Here is a 3821-nt window from a genome sequence, read left to right as displayed (position 1 = left end):
TATATACCAAATACATTCAGAGCAGTACTCGGTAGTACTTTTATTCATTTATCACTTAGATAATAGTTCATAATCTTTCTCTTTTACTTACACTCTTCCCACCTGTCATAATGCTCTAGCCTTAATAATATTTTTCCTCATTACCGAATAAATTGTAAATACAGTAAAACACATGGGGAACAACGTTATCAATTAACTCGTTAATTCTTTAACTAATTTATGGTTAGCCTTTATTACAACTTTCTGTGGTCAGTTCAGGTTGCATGCTCTTGCTTTTCGCCCAGCTCCAGAAAATTAATTTCATTTTCATTCACCTTCGAGCCAATTTTATACGCGATCAAAGTAGGAGTCCACAGAAATTTCCCATCTAAAATAATTTTCCACAACTATTTGAACAATTCGAAAGAACAGGATTTCGTCGCAAATTAAAATATAGGGAATCCTTTTCTGCAGAAAATACTTGACTGCGTATAAAAACTTTCTCTTTCAATAATACCAATAAATTTCCCACTCGTTATACAAACGCGAAAAACAACAAGTATATGTTTTTGTGTTGTTGTTGCTTTTATTAACTAACAATAAAAAATGGCTTACTTAAATTCTTAAATACGAGTAGTCACGTACTAAAAATTCATTCCTAACAATCGAGATCGTCGAGTGATCTTTGGAGCAAAAGTGGCAAAAATTGGAGCTGAGCGCGAGAGTAGAAAAAATTCTGTACATGAAATTTGGAAACGATAGTCGGTCTTTTATAGGTACATACTGCAGGCAGGAAACCTTATGATTTCGCTTCGCGATAGTTCGGTAGAAAAAAGGCGATACAAAAATGTACTTGGGTTTTTGTGTGTGGAAAAACTCGTTCTCTGCAGATGTGACGGTGAATTAACCTGCGATTGCAATTTTCAAGCTAGGTGCGCGCGGTTTGAACGAAGAGAAATTGTACACCGATATCCAATATCACTGTGTTCTATTCGTCAATCGATTTCTGTTCCCGATTTAGGCTAATTGTAAGAAAGGCTCAAATTACTCGCCTCTACTGTTTTACTCCCTTCACTCGGCTGAACTCTTTTACTAGACTGTTAGAAATTCTTATTTGAGAAATTTTTCCAGAACTTGATCCTTTCAAAATTCTCAAGAAATTCCTTATGTGAAAATCACACTCTAGAAACTGGTCTTAAACTATAGATTAGTACTGGACACGTGAAGCCGGCCGATGATACACAAATAAAAGGATTATTGTACAATTTACGCTACTTACATTAATAGAAATTTCATTGGAAAGCTCATTGAAGATATCTCGAGGAGATAAGAAATTCAGACAGAGCATACATATATATCTGTCACACGAATCTCGGGGATATCGTGCCAATTTAAGAAACTCCGGGTGCATACGTATGTATAATATGTACAATAGAAAGTCGAATAATCTCACAGTTTTACTGGATACGAATCTACAATTCGTCCTCTTTCAAGTCGCCTGCTGCGACCAAAGTGGTGTTTGTGCCAATAGAACCAGCAAGTGCGATCGAGAGAGTCGATGAAACACACTGGGTCGAATTCGTAGTCGGTGCTGCGTAAAAGGATGCATTCCCTAAGTTAATGCTTTTAAAATCGTACTTTCTTAAGTATAACCTTACCGGAGAAAACACCCACAATTACACCCCGCAGCCTTATATTTTTACCCTTCCAAACGCACGCTGAGAATTCAGTTCTTGTGAGAGGCTAGGCCTAACAGAGCGTCATTTACCTCTTTTGTTTTGTCCCGCTAATTGTCTCTCGTCGGAGAGTTTCGACTGGTGTGGGGCGTTTTTAACCACTGGAATGAATTACAATTTACTTTTCACTTTACTCACTTACATACACTCTTGTAAATTCTTATCTCTATCTTACGAAGATATCAAGAAAGTCCGATACTGCTCTGCTTTACAAATCCACTACCGATGTTCTCGGGACTCTTCACACTTTTTCACACTCTTCTTCACCTCATCCATCTCCTTTTACCCAGCTCTCTTGGTTCATTCTTGTTCCATTTTGCTCGTACTCTCATGCAACTGTACACAATAATTCCGCTCAGACAAGCGTTTTAACGTCCACCACACACTTTGATACCTTCTTTGCCTTGTTTTCTTTGTTTGTTTCTTTCTTTCAGGACTTTTGCCAAGTATCTTGCCGATACGTCCCTCAGCGAAATGACGACATCGATGACGATGAGTTCTCGACTTCCGGTCTACCAGTGTAGAAAACGGAAGATCAAAGAAACGGGAGCGACCCGTTTGCACGGGTAGCTGGTGAATACGGCAACTAATGGTCATAGCACTCGTGTTACCGACAGGCAGCTCGCCTACTATGACATCCGCTGCCGCTTTGGCGACGGGCTCAATTCCGAGTCTTCCTCTTCTTCATCCGAATCTCCTTCGTAATCGACCAGACCCTGAACAATATACAAGATTGTTAATTAGATTTGGAGGAATTAACAGTGGTTTGGTTAAGAGAAATTAATATCTATGGATGTTGATAACCAAATTGGGAGAGGTACAAGACCATTAAAAATTTCGCCTATATTTCAAAGAATTTCGAGTTCAAAATATTTAGAACAGCTACAGAATTTAGATATTGAAATATCCTAATTAATAAGGTTGAATGCATTTAAAACACATTTTCGTTTGGCAATACAAAGAGAGTAGTTCATTTATTATCGAATATTGAAATTATTGTAAATCATTCAAGGATCCCATTATAAGCTTATTAGGAGAAAACCCAAATAATATTTCACTCATCTTTGTTTCACTTCTTACAAACCTTCTCGTAACCATATGATATAAAAAGTTAAGAACTTGTTTGGTCGTGAGAATTATCATGCATTACATCAGCCCACGTATAATGTACACACAGTAAATTTTAATTAATGAAATTACTATCATAAACGTTTGAATCAATTTCAAAAAAGAACAACATGAAATAAAAAGATTAAAAAGATCGTATGACCAAAATTCTTTCCAATTTGAATCATTTAAATTTAAATCACAGATTTACTAAAGGATCTGCACTTCTTTTCCTTTCTTACACAAGACTTTTTTTCTGGCAATTTTGACCCTCAAGCAACTATTTCCCGATATCAAATGTATGTAACATTAACATGGGTCTAACGCATAAGTGGACACACTAACTTTCCCAAAACACTTGAACAGATCCGCTGGTATTTCCCCTAAATATCAAAATTTGGTAAATTCGAGTCTTCAATTTGTAATACTTTTAAGGGCATGCTCTTCGGCTACCACGTGACCAAACTAGTCCCCGGTTATGAACATTTTTTTGGTGTTCACTGCGTCCACACGAATTGAGATATCGTGTTTAAACTTTAACACATAAAATAAAAAGCACTAAAGAACGTTTGTATACATCAATATATTGGTAATTTTAAAGATCATTTTTGGTTTGATGCATTTTAGATTTTTTTTATTCGCTCATATTGAGCACTGACACCAATTTTATACTAAATCGTCTAAACCATGAGAAAAATTAATATAAGCAATAAAATTTGCACCTTCGTTGCAAATTAACAAATAAGTATTTGCACACACGTAACCTATCATTATTTTTTGGGCATTTTTAGCGATTTCTAGAGGAGAAAAAAAGAAACTTTGAACGTCGATAAAGTCGAGATCAAGTGACTAAATTCGTTCATGAAATTTCGGTGTAAAATGATTTTCATTTTTTTGGTCCTAAAAATAAAAGATAAATTTCAAATTGGAAACATAGCAATACCAGCAATGTGCTAAAATTTACTCGTCGGAGTTCTCCAACCAACTTCCATAATTCTT

The 3821-nt window shown here is 35.9% G+C and overlaps 1 protein-coding gene across 2 annotated transcripts in view; it reads right to left on the bottom strand.

Annotated features, from left to right (window-relative positions):
• Positions 1 to 204: 204 nt before the first annotated feature.
• The window catches only part of LOC117179339 (serine/threonine-protein phosphatase 4 regulatory subunit 3), a 17461-nt gene continuing 13844 nt past the window's right edge, over positions 205 to 3821 (bottom strand). For both annotated transcript variants that reach the window (XM_033371019.1, XM_033371020.1), the window contains exon 5: positions 205 to 2431. In XM_033371019.1, coding sequence (XP_033226910.1) covers positions 2345 to 2431 — 87 coding nt within the window. In that variant the 3' untranslated portion in view covers positions 205 to 2344. The remainder of the gene's footprint in view (positions 2432 to 3821) is intronic.

Source organism: Belonocnema kinseyi, chromosome 9 (assembly GCF_010883055.1).
Source record: "Belonocnema kinseyi isolate 2016_QV_RU_SX_M_011 chromosome 9, B_treatae_v1, whole genome shotgun sequence".
Taxonomy (NCBI): Eukaryota; Metazoa; Arthropoda; class Insecta; order Hymenoptera; family Cynipidae; genus Belonocnema; species Belonocnema kinseyi.
Note: the sequence above shows the minus strand (reverse complement) of the source record. Positions and strands in the feature narration are given on the sequence as shown.